General features: G+C 43.5%; 1 protein-coding gene across 1 annotated transcript; it reads right to left on the reverse strand.

Annotated features, from left to right (window-relative positions):
* Positions 1 to 10,138: 10,138 nt before the first annotated feature.
* On the reverse strand, positions 10,139 to 17,506 carry rabl3 (RAB, member of RAS oncogene family-like 3). The gene is given in 8 exon segments (NM_001303955.1): positions 10,139 to 10,564; positions 10,679 to 10,717; positions 12,997 to 13,068; positions 13,213 to 13,363; positions 15,093 to 15,207; positions 16,481 to 16,610; positions 17,006 to 17,097; positions 17,452 to 17,506. Coding segments are annotated over 8 exon segments (702 nt in total). The 5' UTR covers positions 17,498 to 17,506; the 3' UTR covers positions 10,139 to 10,507.
* Positions 17,507 to 17,773: the final 267 nt, after the last annotated feature.

Below are 17,773 nucleotides of genomic sequence, written 5' to 3' on the forward strand. Positions count from 1 at the left end.
CTGAAATTATTGATATGAAAATGTACAGTGTTATATAAAAAGATGCTGATATTGAATTCTTTCTGCAAGAAGAGTTTTTGTCTTGATAACAGTATTGGTCATCTTCATGTTCCTCCATTAGTAATAAAGGGTAAAATGCTGAGGTCCTCCTCCTGCTTGGTCCTGTGTGTGACCCTGTCAGGTCAGCCTTCTGACAAACTCTGAGCTCTGAGTCTCTTTTTATCCCTGTTTGCCCTGAAGTTTCTCCTACACACACACACACACACACACACACACACACACACACACACACACACACACACACCAGTGTTGGGGAGTGGACTGCGTATAATTCCTAATAAAATTCAATACAGCTTTTTTTTTTTTTCTGGAAAGAAATACATAAAAATATAGGTAAACATAAAAAAAAAACGTAATCACATTTTAGGATTTTGATGAGAACTTAGTTGGTTAGCTGGTGGGTCTAAACCTATTGTGAACATTTAAGGGCTTGGCCTGAAAGCAAGGCAGTTCACGGACCTAATGAAACGTGTCATATGGATAGAATTGCAGACATCGATGACCCATGGGGAAACTGGCCACTCGTTGAGTCCGAGGGGAAAAGGGCAGAGGTGAAAGCCCCCCGGGGTCTATTCGTGTTGGTGCCTGGGTCCAGGTTCAATTCCCTGTCAAGACCACACGCTGAAGTCACAATACAAACTGTCAAGACCACACGCTGAAGTCACAATAAAAACTGTCAAGAACACAAATTAAAATAACAGTATTAACTGTCAAGACCACACGCTTGAAGTTACAATTTAAACTGTCAAGATCATACGCTGAAGTTACAATACAAACTGTCAAGACCACACGCTGAAATAACAATATTAACTGTCAAGATCATACGCTGAAATTACAATATAAACTGAACAGAAATGCACAGTGGGGAGAACAAGTATTTGATACACTGCCGATTTTGCAGGTTTTCCCACATACAAAGATTGTAGAGGTCTAATTTTTATCATAGGTACTCTTCAACTGTGAGTGACGGAATCTAAAACAAAAATCCGGAAAATCACATTGTATGATTTTTAAGTAATTAATTAGCATTTTATTGCATGATACATCAGAAAAGCAGAACTTAATATTTGGTACATAAACCTTTGTTTGCAATTACAGATCTCTTAATATCTCACCCGGCACAGCCAGAAGAGGACTGGTCACCCCTCTGAGCCTGGGTCCTCTCTAGGTTTCTTCCTAAAATTCGGCCTTCTTCCTAAAAGTCCCTCCAGCGTGTCATAGGTCTTCCCCGGGGTCTCCTCCCGGTGGGACGGGACCGGAACACCTTCCCAGGAAGGCGTTCCGGAGGCATCCGAAACAGATGCCCAAGCCACCTCAGCTGACCCCTCTCGTTGTGGAGGAGCAGCGGCTCTACTCCAAGCTCCTCCCGGGTGACCGAGCTTCTCACCCTATCTCTAAGGGATCGCCCAGCCACCCTGCGGAGAAAGCTCATTTCGGCCGCCTGTATCCGGGATCTTGTCCTTTCGGTCATGACCCAAAGCACATGACCATAGGTGAGAGTAGGAACGTAGATTGACCGGTAAATAGAGAGCTTCGCCTTGCGACTCAGCACTTTCTTCACCACGACAGACCGATACATCGACCGCATTACTGCAGAAGCTACACCGATCCGTCTGTCAATCTCCCGTTCCATCCTTCCCTCACTCGTGAACAAGAACCCTAGATACTTAAACTCCTCCACTTGAGGCAGGCACTCTCCACCAACCGGAAGTGGCAAGCCACCCTTTTCCGACTGAGGACCATGGCCTCGGATTTGGAGGTACTGATTCTCATCCCCACCGCTTCACACTCGGCTGCAAACCGTCCCAGCGCATGCTGAAGGTCCTGGTTTGAAGGGGCAAAGACGAAATCGTGTGGTCCCCAAACCTGACACCCTCCGGCCCCTGGCTTGGCCTAGAAATTCTGTCCATAAGAATTATGAACAGAACCGGTGACAAAGGGCAGCCCTTCCGGAGTCCAACATGCACTGGGAACAAGTCTGACTTACTGCCGGCAATGCAGACCAAGCTCCTGCTTCGGTCGTATAGGGACCTGACAGCCCTTAGCAAAGGACCCAGGACCCCATATTCCCGAAGCACCCTCCACAGGATGCCGCGAGGGACACAGTCGAATGCCTTCTCCAAATCCACAAAACACATGTGGACTGGTTGGGCAAACTCCCATGAACCCTCCAACACCCCGTAGAGGGTATAGAGCTGGTCCAGTGTTCCACGGCCCAGACGAAAACCACACTGTTCCTCCTGAATCCGAGGTTCTACTATCGGCTGTATTCTCCTCTCCAGAACCCTGGCATAGACTTTCCCGGGGAGGCTGAGAAGTGTGATCCCCCTATAGTTGGAACACACCCTCCGGTCCCCCTTCTTAAAAAGAGGGACCACCACCCCGGTCTGCCATCCCAAAGGCCCTGTCCCCGACCGCCACGCGATGTTGCACAGGCATGTCAACCAAGACAGCCCCACAACATCCAGAGACTTGAGGTACTCAGGGCGGATCTCATCCACCCCCGGTGCCTTGCCACCGAGGAGTTTCTTGACCACCTCAGTGACTTCAACCCGGGTGATGGACGAGTCCACCTCTGAGCCATCATCCTCTGCTTCCTCAATGGAAGACGTGACTGCGGGATTGAGGAGATCCTCGAAGTACTCCTTCCACCGCCCGACGACATCCCCAGTTGAGGTCAACAGCTGCCCACCTCTACTGTAAACAGCGTTGGTAGGGCACTGTTTCCCTCTCCTGAGGCGCTGGACTGTTTGCCAGAATCTCTTTGAGGCCAGCCGATAGTCCTTCTCCATGGCCTCACCGAACTCCTCCCAGGCCCGAATTTTTGCCTCCACAAGCACCCGGGCTGCAGTCCGCTTGGCCTGTCGGTACCCGTCAGCCGCCTCAGGAGTCCCACAAGCCAACCAGGCCTGATAGGACTCCTTCTTCAGCTTGACGGCATCCCTTACTTCCGGTGTCCACCACCGGGTTCGGGGATTGTCGCCTCGACAGGCACCGGAGACCTTGCGGCCACAGCTCCGCTTGATTAAATTTGATTGAGATATCATACATTTCCTGTAGTTCTTGACCAGGTTTGCACACACTGCAGCAGGGATTTTGGCCCACTCCTCCATATAGACCTTCTCCAGATCCTTCAGGTTTTGGGGCTGTCGCTGGGCAATACGGACTTTCAGCTCCCCCCAAAGATTTTCTATTGGGTTCAGGTCTGGAGACTGGCTAGGCCACTCCAGGACCTTGAGATTCTTCTTACGGAGCCACTCCTTAGTTGCCCTGGCTGTGTGTTTCGGGTTGTTTTCATGCTGGAAGACCCAGCCACGACCCATCTTCAATGCTCTTAAAGAGGGAAGGAGGTCGTTGGCCAAGATCTCGCAATACATGGCCCCATCCATCCTCCCCTCAATACGGTGCAGTCGTCCTGTCCCCTTTCCAGAAAAGCATCCCCAAAGAATGATGTTTCTACCTCCATGCTTCACGGTCGGTATGGTGTTCTTGGGGTTGTACTCATCCTTCTTCTTCCTCCAAACACAGGGAGTGGAGTTTAGAACAAAAAGCTCTATTTTTGTCTCATCAGACCACATGACCTTCTCCCATTCCTCCTCTGGATCATTCAGATGGTCATTGGCAAACTTCAGAAGGGCCTGGACATGCGCTGGCTTGAGCAGGGGGACCTTGCGTGTGCTGCAGGATTTTAATCCATGACGGCATAGTGTGTTACTAATGGTTTTCTTTGAGACTGTGGTCCCAGCTCTCTTCAGGTCATTGACCAGGTCCTGCCATGTAGTTCTGGGCTGATCCCTCACCTTCCACATGATCATTGATGCCCCACAAGGTGAGATCTTGCATGGAGCCCCAGACCAAGGGAGATTGACCGTCATCTTGAACCTCTTTCATTTTCTAATAATTGCGCCAACAGTTGTTGCCTTCTCACCAAGCTGCTTGCCTATTGTCCTGTATCCCATCCCAGCCTTGTGCAGGTCTACAGTTTTATCCCTGATGTCCTTACACAGCTCTCTGGTCTTGGCCATTGTGGAGAGGTTGGAGTTTGTTTGATTGAATGTGTGGACAGGTGTCTTTTATACAGATAACGAGTTCAAACAGGTGCAGTTAATACAGGTAATGAGTGGAGAACAGGAGGGCTTCTTAAAGAAAAACTAACAGGTCTGTGAGATCCGGAATTCTTACTGGTTGGTAGGTGATCAAATACTTATGTCATGCAATAAAATGCTAATTAATTATTTAAAAATCATACCATGTGGTTTTCTGGATTATTATTTTTTATTCCTGTCACGGTCGTGGTTGTGGTAGGACACAGACGCAGAGTCAAAGTAATGGAAATAATCCATGTTTAATCAAAAAAGGAGACAAACCAAAACAAAAGCAGCAACCAGTGACATGAGGCATCCAGTGGAAACAGAAAACCAAAATGAACCACATTGGGTGTGGCCACACATGGAACATGAATAGGGTCCCCAATCGGAGGCAACAATCTACACCTACCTCCGATTGGGGAGTCCAAAAGGAACAGAGGTGGCTAAAGGCACCACCTTCCGTCCTGTCCTGACTATGGCCCCAGCCCAGTGCAGAGATGGCTAGAGGCATAGCCAGGACGTGACAATTCCGTCTCTCACAGTTGAAGTGTACCTATGATAAAAATTACAGACCTCTACATGCTTTGCAAATAGGAAAACCTGCAAAATTGGCAGTGTATCAAATACTTGTTCTCCTCACTCTCAGTGTAACAGGAGTTGAACTAACAATATCTCAGAAATGTCCCATGTGCACAAAACCCTTATTTCACCCTTTGTGAAATGACCTAATTAATTTGCTGATGTATTTACTGATATAAATAGTAAATCAGTCACATCTTTGACATTGTTAAATGTTAGATTTGTATATCTGCTCAACAGGGTGTGATATTTCTGGATTGTACATTTCTGACCAACGTGAAACATACGCACTCATTAAACTTCACAGTAAAAGTCTTATCATCGGTTATCACATGTATTTAGTGGTACATGTGAGTTTCCTCATTCCTCACTACTCTTCACATGACAGAATCACTTCAGTCACATAAATGATGGAAAGGACATGTCTTTCTGGCTGCATTGACATACTTGGCACCATTTACTTCCAAAATAGTTTATCTGATTGTTCAAAAGACCAGTGCATCACAATTATGCCTACTGTAAAAAGAAAAAAATATATGTAAATATGACCAACCAATTGCATTTACCCTAGGCATGTAGCCTATACCCTGGGCCTAAAGCCAATATCCTGGGCCAATACATATACCTTGGGCCAATAGCTTATACCCAGGGCCTATGGCCTATATCCTGGATCAATAGCCTATATCCAGGGCCTATACCCTGGGCCTATAGCCTATATCCTGGGCCAATAGCTTATACCTAGCCTAGGCCACTGGGTTCCAACTACAGTCCCCAAATACTCACTGTTGCCCTACCACTTACACACTTGATTGATGTAATGAACCTTTCACCAAGTCTTTAGTTTGAATCAGGTGTTGAGTGCTTGTGCAAAAACATGCACCTCTTTGGATCCCCAGGACCAGAATTGAGAAACACATACCCTAGATCAATTCCCTCAACCCAAGGCTGATAACATAGTCCAGTTCTTCTCAACCAGGAGTACTAGGACCCCTGAGTGTAATTGGCCTATTAACAGTGGGTACCTGAGAAGACTCATAGGCCAATAAAGAGGAAATTGTCTAATCAAAACACCAACGTCTCACCTGAGGTTCTGGAATGTTGCTTAGGATTTTAAGTAATTGTCTGTTACCTCCTGCTAAACTGGACGTTCAAACATTCTTCCTTAACCCTTACCAAGGTACCCATTTGGCTATTTAGAAATGGGGGGAAACATCACTGGTGCTGCCCAATGCTAAGACAGCCTATGGGCCAAGAAAACACAAATGGTGATGTCCAATGCTAGGACAGCCTATGGGCCAAGAAAACATCATTGGTGCTGTCCAATGCTAAGACAGCCTATGGGCCAAGAAAACATAATTGGTGCTGCCCCATTCTAAGACAGCCTATGGGCCATGAGGAACCTCTATCTAGTTTGATCATAAGCTCAGGAACCTGAATTCCATAACACAGTTGGGGCTGCTATTGTAAAGTGGCACTGTGCACCTACATGCACTTCCAGCTGTACAGTTTGTGTTCAGCCGAATTGTACATGGGAAGACGACTTCATTGTTCTGAATGACGTTGTGTTATTCTGTGATAACTTAGATTTTTCTTAAACAGTAGCGAATGCTGATGTCAAGATAGGAACTAGTGACAGGTTTCAGCATTGTTAGAAGTCAAAGAAAGGTTGTGTGATATAGATTCTCCATCAGGACTAGCTTTTAACGTTTATGATTCGTCCATAATTTGGACATGCACATCTTCTGTGTACACTAAAGGCTAGCAAAGTCATACGTTGAGGACACATGCATACACACCCATGTGTTCCTCACCATTCTCAAAGGGCATATTACATCAGCCAAACTAAACTCTGCTGAATGATGTCAGTATGACATGTCTCTATTGGTTTAGTGAACTCTTTAATGATGTCAGTTTGACTTCTTTAAGAAGTCCCTCACACCAGAGGGTTCGGTCATCATCTGTATTCAAAGTACTGTAATAATATGGGGCCAAAACCCTTAGGAGTTCCCCTAATTAAAGGTGTTAGAGACACACATGCTTTACTCCAGGGCCTCAATAAGGTCCTAATACAACATCAACATACAAGGTTAACCTGTAGTGACACTGAATACAACTTTAATGTACTTTGTATGCATGAACATGTTTTATGAACACACTAAAATGACCTCAGTACAACCCTCAGCTGAAGTCCAACCTGCTCTGGACAGGTGTCCCACCTCCTAATCATGACTCTTTCATTGTGTGATCTGTACCTTGATACCCTGTTTAAAAATAACCTTAACTAATAACAAACAGGCCAAGTAAAAAGTCCAGTGGCACATCACTGGGAAAGTCTCTCTTATAAAACAGTTTTGTAAAAAGGGCTTTATAAATACATTTGATTGACGAGTGATTGACCAAGGATGACATTGATTCAGAAGACACAGGTTGGGCTGCAGTAGCACAAGATCACGAGACTGACTCAACTTTGCCATCAGGAACAAGGCTTAGCGTCCGTTAATTCAAATGGGGAACCCTGTAGGGACCAGCAGTCTCAGACCCCACATCGCTATCCCTGCCGCAGCAACACAGACAGAGACGGGAGTCACGTCGAAGGCAAGGGCAAATTGGTTCAGCCTAAACTTGTGCTGGTGTGTCGTGCCTAAGAATACCGGTTAGCCATGCTATATTGACAATATATCACAAACCCCCGATATGCCTTTATTCGCTTATTGAACAGGTTATGAAAGCAGTTCAAGCAGTAAGATGTGATGCAGTTCAAGCAGTAAGTGATGTGATGTCATACCCTTGGTATACTGTCTTATAAACCGCAGATTTGAATCATGAATGCTGATTGGCTGATAGCCGTGGTACAATAAGCCGTAAGGCCTGAGGGTTTTTTTGATATACGGCCGATATACCACGGCAGTAAACATCACTCGGCGATGCGTTGCACATAAGAACAGCTCTTAGCCGTGATGAAACCTGAACAGCCATTATAGCCATGGTATATGGTATCCATGGAACCTGTCATGCTTAATAGATTCAATTAGATCTAACTTTATTATTGTCATTGAACAAATGCGAGGACAGTGCAACAAAATGCACTTAGCATCTAACCAGAAGTGCAAATAAAAGATGGCTGAACATTTACAAGTATTAAGTAAATGTATATTACAAGTGGAATATATAGATGAGCAAAGAATGCAAAAGCACTACAAATGGCAATACTAGGTGGGCAATTAAGGCAATAGAGGAGGGCAGAGAAATGTACGTGTTTCAGTAAAATGAGAAAAAGTAAGCATTAAGTATTGTGTACGTTACAAGTGGGATAAATAGTTGCGCGGGTACAAAGGGCAGTTCTAAGATGAGCGATCAAGGCAAAAGGAAGGGGTAGGGTAGCATGTGCAACCGGAATGAGATAGCAGCACTGACGCCTTGAGGTAGACATGTATGGAACAACTGAGTCCAGTAGTACAAAGGGAGTCGTGGTCCCTGAGTGGCGGGAAGGGGGGGTATGGGTAGTGATGGGTCACAGGGTTCAGCAGGGTTACAGTAGATGGAAGGAAACTGAGCCTGCTGGTGTGGGACCGAAGAGACCTGTACCGCCTGCCTGATGGTAGGAGGACAAACAGTTTGTGGCCTGGATGTGAAGGGTCCCTGGTCCCTGGTTCTGCCTCCTGAAAAAGAACAGGCCCTGCTGCTATAGAATACCAAACTGAATGTTATAGTATTATGTGGAATATACTGCACTGTATTATGCCCAGATTGTGTATTGCTTACTATACATACAGAATATGTACACAGTTTTTGTATACTTTAGCTATAAGGCACAAGTGGGTCTGGTATATGATCATTGTACCAAGACTAATGGAGGTTCTTAGGCACAGCACAACAGGATACAGCCCTTAGGCATGGTATATTGTTAACCTTCAATCAGATGTTGCTGAAGTAGGACAGAGCTATCCACTCATGAACAGGTTATTTCACTAATCACTAAACCACATAATTTCACACAAACCTGTCAGTTGATGGCAATCCTGAATATAGGTCAATTTTGTAACCAGAGGGCTTCATTTGATACTTAAAGGTCAACGTTAAGGTTGGCCCCTCACTTCTCAGTGTGCCATTACCTTTTCCAAAGTGCATATTACATCAGCCAAACTAACACTGCTCTGGCTGATGTCACCTTATTGTCTCTATTGGTTTAGTGAACAACTCTTTAATGATGTTAGACTTGTTTAGGAAGTTCCTCACACCAGAGGGTTCCGTCATCATCTGTACACAAGGAACTGTAATAATATGGGGCCAAAACCCTCAGGAGTTCCCCCAATTAAAGGTGTTGCGGACACATGCTTTACTCCAGGGCCTCAATAGGCCCTAATACCACATCAACATACAAAGTTAACCTGCAGTGGCACGGAGTACAACTCTAGTGTCAAATGTGTTTATGCACAAAAAGTAAAACTTTTATTAAAACACTGTTGGCCTCAGCAAATCGGGCTCAGTCCAACCCTAAATTAGTCCATGGATCATGACTATGTCACATGTCGTGAGAAAGAACACCATACCATTTTCTCCCCAACTACCCCTTTCCTCTTTAGGAGTCTTTCCTCTTAACAGGGAGCCATATAGTATTAAGATCAGTCAAATGATCACTGTCAAGAGTTACTAACATGAGCTGGTAATGTAAAAGCTGGTATACTCGCGTGATGACGTGCATCTCACATCAGATATTTCTCTCCATCACAAATGTAATTACCGGGAAAACTGAAGAATTACGTGGACATTTTGAAGTGACCTTCAAGGATATCAGATTCTAGGTCTACTAAAATACATTATATAGAGGTTTCTAAAACAATGTACAATGAACTTTAGCGGATGCTCTTAACCCTTTTTTCACTTTGGCTCCAAATGGGAATCAAACCCTTACCCCCCCTGGCGTTGCAAGTGCTTTGATCAACCAACTGACCTACAGGATCACCAGTCGGCAGCTTTCTGCTCAAGCCATGACCTTAGGTCAGCTGGTAGAGCATGTCAAAGCATGGCACTAAAAGTCAACACCACTGGGTTGTGGATTCGGGAAATGTTTGCCCCTACACACTGACAAGCTTGTTTTACAATATTGGTAAAACACACACAATATATGTGTATTACACACACAACAAACAGGGGGTTGCAATTTCAACCTAGACAAACAGCCATAAATGAAAATACATCCAAAACCAGCTATTACTAGAACAGTACAGGATACATGGGAGTCAGTCAAATAACCATTTAGGTTCTGATCCAGTTCTAAACTCTAACAAGCAGGTTCAAAACTTAAGGTCCAAAACTAATTTTGTGGCTAAAGCTAAAATATTTGTTTCTAAAACACTTTGGTGGCCTAAACTCCAATACATTACAACACAAATATTAGGAAGCAAATGCAACATTTGAATACGTTTTTTATTCTATTATTGATAACAAGAGGAATGGAAAACAAAACAATAGAAATTCCTTCAAAATACTCACTGCGTAAGCATACAGCTGTTAGTCATTTAAACAAAACATATAACCAACTTGCTATCATAGCAAATCATTGGGGATTAGAAGAAGAAAAGTTCACCTAGAAACAGAATTTCAATGAAATGACTCATTGCTTTTCTCTGCTACTGACAGTAGGGGAACCCTTTTTCCATGTTCCCGTCAAAACAAAATTCTTGGTTTATTGAGAGTCTGCAACATCAACCAAATGGTGTTTGTCTCTCATTGAAGTCAATGTCTGAATTATTCAAACTGCAGTGCTGAGGTCCGCTGTCTCAATCATAGTGGAGGCTTTTGAAATTAAAGCGCTTCCTCTCTGTGAAACCTGTTACCTGGTGAATGGAGAGACGATTTCATGTTCACTGTCATGGTTCAATCATTGGCAAGATCATAGGATCATTGGCAAGTTTCATGTTTATTATGGAAACTTAAGGAGAAAAACTTACTTGACTGGGATCTCTGGTGAAGTATCTCTTCTCTATAACCTAAATAAACATGAAAGACAAGTATATTGTTATTTTATACATACATACATACACACACACACCTCTGGAAAAAATAAAGAGACCACTGCACCTTTTAACAGTTTTGTTTTATTCTATAAACTACTGGAAACATCTCATCTTCATCCGCATATCTGGTATCGGGTTGCGGGGGCAGCAGCTCCAGCAGGGGACCCCAAACATCCCTTTCCCGAGCCACATTTGCCAGCTCTGACTGGGGGATCCCGAGGCGTTCCCAGGCCAGTGTCGAAATATAATCTCTCCACCTAGTCCTGGGCCTAACCCGAGGTCTCCTCCCAGCTGGACGTGCCTGGAACACCTCCCTAGGGAGACGTCCTGGGGGCATCCTTACCAGATGCCCGAACCACCTCAACTGGCTCTTTTCGATGCTAAGGAGCAGCGGCTCTACTCCGAGATCCTCACGGATGGCTGAGCTTCTCACCCTATCCCTAAGGGAGAAGCCAGCCACCCTTCTGAGAAAACCCATTTCAGCAGCTTGTACTCACGATCTTGTTCTTTCGGTCATGACCCAGCCTTCATGACCATAGATGAGGGTAGGAACTAAAATTTACCGGTATATTGAGAGCTTTGCCTTCTGGCTCAGCTCTCTTTTCGTCACAACGGTGCGGTAAAGCAAATGCAATACCGCCCCGCTGCTCCGATTCTCCGGCCAATCTCCCGTTCCATTGTCCCCTCACTAGCGAACAAGACCCTGAGATACTTGAACTCCTTTACTTGGGGTAACGCCTCATTCCCTACCCGGAGGAGGCACTCCATCAGTTTCCTGCTGAGAACCATGGCCTCAGATTTAGAGGTGCTTATCCTCATCCCAAACGCTTCGCACTCGGCTGCGAACCGGTCCAGTGAGTGCTGAAGGTCACAGACCGATGATGCCATCAGGACCACATCATCCGCAAAAAGCAGCGATGAGATCCCCAGCCCACCGAACTGCAACACCTCCCCACCCCGACTACGCCTCGATATCCTGTCCATAAAAGTTACAAACATGATTGGTGACAAAGTGCAGCCCTGGCGGAGGCCAACCCCCACCTGGAACGAGTCCGACTTACTACAGAGAACCTGAACACAACTCTCATTTTGGACTACTACTGGAAAGATTACACCCAATTTCAAAATAAAACTATTGCCATTTAGAGTATTTATATGTAGAAAACAACAACTGGTCAAAATAACCCCAAGAAATTTGTTTTCAGACCTCAAATAATGCAAAGAAAACAAGAGTTCAGAAATCAATATTTGGTGGAATAACCCAGATTTTTTATCTTGGCATGCTCTCCACCAGTCTGTCACATTGCTGTTGGGTGACTTTATGCCACTCCTGGCACAAAAACTCAAGTAGCTTGGCTTTGTTTGATGACCATCCATCTTCCTCTTGATCAAATTCCAGAGGTTTTCAATGGGGTTTGGGTCTGGAGATTGGGCTGGCCATGACAGGGTCTTGATCTGGTGGTCCTCCATCCACACCTTGATTGACCTGGCTTTGTGGCATGGAACATTGTCTGGCTGGAAAAACCAATTCTCAGAGTTGGGGAACATTGTCAGAGCAGAAGGAAGCAGGTGTTCTTCCAGGATAACCTTGTACTTGGCTTGATTCATGTGTTCTTCACAAAGACAAATCTGCCTGAATCCAGCCTTGAAGCATCCTCAGATCCTCCACCAGATTTCACAGTGGGTGCGAGAAACTATGGCTTGTAGGCCTCTCCAGGTCTCTGTCTAACCATTAGACGACCAGGTGTTGGGCAAAGCTGAAAATATGACTTGTCAGAGAAGACAAAGTTTTGCCATTTTCAGCCTGGCTCTTCTTTGCTTGTCATTGATGAAGGGCTTGGTCAGTAGTTTATAGAATAAAACAAAACTGTAGATTTTACTGAAACACATATCTATAAATAGTAATACCAGAGAAACTGTTCATTTTGCAGTGGTCTCTTAAATCTTTCCAGATATATATATCTCTGAGTACCTCACCTTGCCACAACAAAATATTGACACTTTGGGCCCAATTTGGAAATTTAAACGGTTTAGACATTAATGTCTGTGTGTTGAGTTATTTTGAGGGGACAGCAAATTAACACTGTTATACAACCATTTCTTCGGTCTTGTCAGTTGTTTATAATTAAATATTTACAAAAATGTGAAGGGTGTACTCACTTTTGTGAGATAAATATCTCACAAAAGGGGCCATCTATATCTATATCTCTATCTATATCTATATATTTCTATATGGCCCCTGACTACCTCACCTTGTCAAAGAATCTGCTCAACTTCACAGCATTGGATGTGCCTGCAGCAAGGTATCTTGGGTTGGTGCAGTCCTGTCAAATGAGTTAAAAAAGTGATGTAAATGTCTCAATACTTCCCATAAAACAATAGCAATAACCAAACATATGATGTGCGAACACTGCCCACAGACTGACCGAGTGGCGAGTAAGTGAGTACTGAGGCGACGGTTAACCTACCAGGTTTAACTCCTCTGCGTTGAAATCTTCAGACAGAAAAGCTGTCCGCGTGAGAACATCATTTTTCTTGTTCTCAGGAATCTGGTCAAACTTGGTGCCGATCAAGAGCAAAGGCACAGAGCTGTCAGCAAACTGCTCTCGGTCGTAATCACTGGACGTTTCCAGACAAGGGAAGACATAGAAAACAGATTTGTGATTGTATAAAAAAATATTCAAAGTTCCTAATGAACTGTAAACATTTGAATATACAGTGTTCTCCAGAAGTAATGGCACTATAGCTAAATATGAAAATGTAATTGTTCTTCATAATCTTACACTACAAACATCGTATGAATCTAACCTTTAATTGTGCGAAAATTGGGAATTGAGAAGACTAAGAATAATAATTATTTTCTTAAAAGACATGTGCACGGCAATCATTGGCACCCCTAAAATATCTTATGAACAAAAATATGTTGATGCATATTGCGATGAAGAAATGGATGTAGACTCTGGTTAACATTTTACATATTAAGGTTATCTGAGTCTTTGGGAACTCTGTGGTCATCCATGAAATCCAGTTTAATTGGGGTACAGGAATTTGATGACACACAGGCTGAACTCAGGAGTCAATCACAATGGGAAAGGCCAGAGAAAAGGCCAGAGAATACACAAATGGGACAGGCCAGAGAACACAAATAAGACGAAAGGTGGTTGATCTTTCAAAAAAAATACATACATACCTGAAAATACTAATACTACTAATAAATACTATACTAATACTAATATACTAATACTAATACTAATAAATACTATAGTTAGTCAAGGAGGAATCACTTGACTAACTATACTGAAGCCTATTGAGACTGTGGACAGATTTGCATCTGAGATTTAAAAAATGTATCGTGTAAACAGGTGAAAATCTTAATTGTCACACATTACTTTGCAGAAGATACATGCTACACTTTCCTGACAGATACTACCCATGCCTACCAAAGTCTTGCTCAATGTGTACTGGATTCAAATGAGTGGAGACAGATGAAGAGTGTCACCAGTGTTTCTAGATTTCTATCAAATATGATTATAATAAGGGAAATTACTTTTCTTCCAGGTTTTCTGTACCCCAATGATATATTTTGCCGTATTAAAAATATAAATGTGAAAAGCCAGTATAATAACTAATGAATAACAATACAAAATAAAAGTATCCTTCACAGTATACTGACTTCTGAGCATTTTTCTGAAGTCTGTTTGAGATGCAGAGGCCAAGTACCCCTGGTTGGGAACCACTGTGGTTGACAAATAAACTTGTTTTGCCTTGCTTTTCCTAAGTCACTCATGCCTACAGTATCGACGTACTTGGAGATCATGCATGGTCATTACAACTGAGACGCAAAAGAGTGTTCAGTGACCATGCAGATTTTTTCATGGAAAATGATGAATGGCTAATTAGCGGTTTTAGGCTATAATTAATGCTGAAAGCTGTTAATGTATAGGTTGATGATTGCCACACCTGCATAAATTAAGAGTGTGTCTTATGTAGATAAAGACAGGTGCAGCTTGTTCTCACGGCTTTATCAATCTGTGATGACATCTACACTCATTTCGAAGAGGTGCGATAGTTTTGTAAATCACACTAGGGGATCATCGTACGTCTCTCCCCACACTTGATCTGAGATTTTTTCTGACAAGGTTTCATTAATAATCCCACCAATTGATAATTTCTTGTTGAACTCCCAGACATAGCAACATGAAATATGAATCTTGTTTTGCCTTTGAGCAGTGCAGTCATAATAAACTTAAGTAAATTATACATTTTTTTAATTGCTAAAATGGATTTACCCACATGGAAGCTTTTTAATTACAACATTATGAGATAGAGGACCTGGTAGCCTACCTACCCATTCGAAACAATTACCCCTGTTGGGGAGGAGTCTTTGTTCAAGGCTTCAAGTGACCAGCGATACAGATTTTGGGAGGATTTCTTGTTGGTCAGGTCGTGAACTAACACAATGCCTGTAAGGATAAAAAAAATCATACATGACAATCTAAGCCAGTATATGTTGGTACATGCTACCAACATATACATAGATGAGCCAAAAAATATGACCACTCAAAGGTGAGGCGAATAACGTTACATCAGCATTTGTCACAAAGTGCTTTCACTCATAGTCAGTGGGTGTTGGACGTAAGAGAAATGGACAGGAGCGACTTTGACAAGGGCCAAATTGTCATGGCCAGACGAGTGGGTCAGGGTTTGTGGGGTGCTCCCGGTCAGCAGTGGTGAGTACCCACCGACAGCGGTCTGAGGAGAGACAAGCCACACACCGACGACGGGGGTGCCCGGGGCTCATCGAAGCACGAGGGCAATGAAGTCGATCCCGTCTGGTCTGAACCGACAGAAGGTCTACTGTGCCACAAGTCACATTAAATGTTAATGCTTACGGGAGGAATGTGTCACAACACACAGTGCTTGGCACCCTGCTGCGTGTGGGCTAGCGTAGCCGCAGGTCGGTCAGAGTGCCCATGATGATGATCTAAAGCACCTACAATGGGCAGGCGATCATCGGAACTGGACCATGGAGCAGTGGAAGAAGGTTCCCCGGTCCGATGAGTCCCACTTTCTTTTCATCTGGTGGACGGCCGTGTCCGTGTGCTCCAGATGATGGCACCAGGATGCACTGTTGGAAGACAACAAGCCGGAGGAGGGAGTGTGATGCCCTGGGCAATCTCCTGCTGGGAAACCTCAGGTCCAGGCATTCATGTAAGTGTCAATTTGACAAGTGCCACCTATCTAAACATTGTTGCAGACCAGGTGCACCCCTTCATGGCAAATGTATTCCCTGATGGCAGTGGCCTCTTTCAGCAGGATAACGCGCACTATCACACTGCACAAATTGTTCGGGAATGGTTTGAGGAACACGATGAAAAGTTCAAGGTATTGCCCTGACCTCCAAATTCCAAACTGAGCATCTGTGGGATGTGTTGGACTGACAAGTCTGATCCACTGCGCCTTCACCTCACAATGTACAAGACTTGAAGGACATGCTGCTCTTGGTGCCAGATACCACAGCACACCACACCACAAGGTGGCCGCTGTTTTAGCGGCACGCGGAGGACCAACAGCTTTAGGCAGGCAGTCATAAAGTTTTGGCTCATCACTGTATATACACAGTGATTTACATACAGTACTTATGTGTTACCTAATGATGTCAACAATAAATAGCATTGATTTAAATAGGTTCTTAAATGTAATGAGCGATACAGCCAGCAAATGCAATGATGTTACCATTGACAGAGTTATAAAAGACTGCTCTGGTGCTTTTCAAACTGCTGGCGCAGCCTACAGATCCTCCTACATCCCATAACTCTATGTAGTAGGTTTTTTCCTCTGGTGTGCCTTCTTTGTAGTCATGGACCTAAAAGAACAGATAACATAAATTATCCTGACAGAGATTAAAGTAAAACATCTTTAAAGATAAAAAACTAAAATATAAATTTTATTTAACCAGTTAAGCTCTTAATTTCCAATGACACCCTGTCCAAAGGCAATTTGATTGCAAGATGACAAGACAACACACAAAACAAATATATGCATGACATTTTATTTATTAATTATATTTCACCAGTTACATCGCCTGGGCCAAAGGCAATTTGAAATTTGACTGCAAGGTGCCAAGGCAACACACAGAACCGCATGAACATATGTAAAACAGAAATAAAAATAAAATACAATCGTCATAAAACACCACAGACAAGAAAATAGACGATTAGCATCAAAAGTCAATAGTTCAAAATTGGCAACCATTCTCACCCGTACGTCCACAGAGCAACCTACAGTCCATGATGGGTTTCCTAAGACTTGGTTCTGACACAGCAGGTGTACAAGTGAGGACTTCCCAACACCTGGATAATGATGGTTGAGACATCCAGTTTAGTTTTTAAAGCACTTGGAATGTTTTGTTTTTAAAGCACTTGGTATGCTTATGTTTCCCTATATTTTGATATAATATACGTCTACGAGCATAAGTAAAGCCAAAAGTCTTAAACATCCAACATTAGTGTCCAGGTCGTTAGCAAACTAGCTAACTAATGAATGTGACACTGAGCCAACGTTAGCAAGCTAACGGTAACACTCAACAGGGCATTATTGTAAGAGACAACAATACTGTTTGATCTAATGGAGTCATAACATACAACTCCACAACATTCACAAAATAATACAACCTCTATCCACTCATAAATTAATAAGATACCAACCCGAATCTCCCAGAACTAGCACTTTCACTCTGTCAAGGGAAGCCATTTTTCGTCCAGGAAGTAAACAATAAAACTCCCGCCCAGAAAAAAAACCTCGTGTTCCCTGATTGGTTTAAGAAAACTATTTCCGTTTAAAACCGGACATTTTATTGGCCTTTGAAGTAAATCCTTACGTACTAGCCAATCGGATGTAATATTATTTCGTGTCAAAGCGTTTCTTTCCATTTTTTTCACAGCCACAAGACTAGCATCACGCGGGCAACCGCAAGCATAATTTTGACTTCCATATTTTGGATATTTCTTCAAAATACCTGTTCTGTGT

Source organism: Esox lucius, chromosome 20, assembly GCF_011004845.1.
Source record: "Esox lucius isolate fEsoLuc1 chromosome 20, fEsoLuc1.pri, whole genome shotgun sequence".
Taxonomy (NCBI): domain Eukaryota; kingdom Metazoa; phylum Chordata; class Actinopteri; order Esociformes; family Esocidae; genus Esox; species Esox lucius.